This window comes from Nicotiana attenuata, unplaced genomic scaffold (genome assembly GCF_001879085.1).
Source record: "Nicotiana attenuata strain UT unplaced genomic scaffold, NIATTr2, whole genome shotgun sequence".
In the NCBI taxonomy this organism is placed as follows: Eukaryota; Viridiplantae; Streptophyta; class Magnoliopsida; order Solanales; family Solanaceae; genus Nicotiana; species Nicotiana attenuata.
Window position 1 is genome coordinate 4,273 of NW_017673860.1, and position 1,726 is coordinate 5,998.

General features: G+C 38.6%; 1 protein-coding gene across 1 annotated transcript; it reads right to left on the bottom strand.

Annotated features, from left to right (window-relative positions):
• Positions 1 to 565: 565 nt before the first annotated feature.
• Positions 566 to 1,483, bottom strand: LOC109217473. Its single transcript, XM_019381725.1, has one exon. The coding sequence runs from the start codon at positions 1,481 to 1,483 to the stop codon at positions 566 to 568; it is 918 nt and encodes a 305-aa protein (XP_019237270.1).
• Positions 1,484 to 1,726: the final 243 nt, after the last annotated feature.

A 1,726-nucleotide genomic window follows, 5' to 3' on the forward strand; every position in this document is an offset into this window, starting at 1 on the left:
AATTTCTGTTATTTTCTATATGGATGATCCAGTGTAGGACTTATGATGATGCTAAACCATGACTGTTTGCACCTTTAGTCAAGTAAAAGCATCTGTATTCTCCATACAATATGGACATGCTAGCCTACCCGCAGTACCCCATCCAGACAACATCGAATATGTAGGAAAATCACTAATTGTCCACATCAAAGCAGCTCGCATGTTAAAATTTTGCTTCTTAGAGATATCATATGTGTCCACACCTATACTCCACAAATGTTTTAGTTCTGCAATCAAAGGCTACAAGAAAACATCAAGCTTTTGCTTAGGGTTCTTCGGTCCAGGAACTATAACCGACAAAAACAAATAGGACTCTTTCATACACATCCAAGGCGGCAAGTTGTATGGTGTCACAACTATTGGCCAAGATGAATACTGTTGACCTGTTTGTCCAAATGGTTGAAAACCATCTGTGCATAGCCCCAACCTGACATTACGACTTTCAGCTGCAAAAGATGGATGCATCTTATCAAAGTGTTTCCATGCGGGCGCATCTGAACAGTGACGCATCACACCTTCCTCAACTTTATGCTCGGCATGCCATCACATATGTGCAGCAGTCATGTCGGAAGCATATAACCGTTGTAATTGGAGTGAGGGAAAAGTAGTACATATGTTTGAATGGTACAAGATTTCTCTTTGAATTCGATATTTGCCTAGTAGGCTTGTACCTGGGATGGCGATAAAACTTGCGATGGCTAAGTTCACTATCTTCTCCCCAATAAATCATACAGGCATTTATACAACTGTGGATTTTTTCTACTGGCATGTTCATTCCCTGCATTAACTTCTTAGTTTCATAGAAATTATTTGGCATTGGGTTATCCGGAGGAATCATCTCATTCACATATTGACAAATGTCATCAAAACATCTATTAGATAGATGGTGTTCAGACTTGATGTGCAATAAACGTGCAACAGCTGACAATTGAGAATGTGTTTCACAGCCAGGCCACACCTCTTGATTTGCAGAATCTATCATATCATAAAATTTCTGCGCATCAGGATTCGGTAATTCATCCCTATCAATCGGATCGAATGAGGGGCCAGCGGCGTCAAGGACCATTCTGTGGTATGAAGTAGGTGATCCAGGCTCATCAATTGCACCCACATTTACCGATTCAGTATTCATAGACTGATCCCAATTTCGCATCTCTTCATGTTGATTTATATTTCTCGTAACCTCATTTTCTCCATGCAAGTACCATATATGATATCCAGGTACAAAGCCATCGCGCAATAAATGTTCGTGGACAGTAAGAACATCTTCAAAATTTCTGTTCTGACACTTTTTTCGGTTACATGGACACCTTAGTCTCTCACCATCCCTCCCTTCACGATGATTCTTTGCAAACTCAATAAATTGCTCAACACCCCTTATGAATTCTGGATTATACAAACCTCTCGTTAACCTTCTATACATCCACTCGCGATTTAAAGTCATTTTTCAAACAAACTTTCTTTCCTGATAATGTAAAAGGATTACAGTAGCATTATTGATTTCTAAAAATCGTTAGATAGTAGTACAAAAAGAGTACTAATAATCAAATTAGGCCTCAAATCCCAATTATAATGAGCAAAAGCTTTCAACATATCTACAATATACTGGATAAATTAGATTGATAAAAAATACTTACCACTTACCCGCCGAATATTGAATTGTGGAATTGAGAAGCTTCCAAACGAT

What these genes read in the sequence shown, in the direction of transcription:
- LOC109217473 (XM_019381725.1), bottom strand. Translation starts at nt 1,483, where the DNA reads ATGACTTTAAATCGCGAGTGGATGTATAGAAGGTTAACGAGAGGTTTG.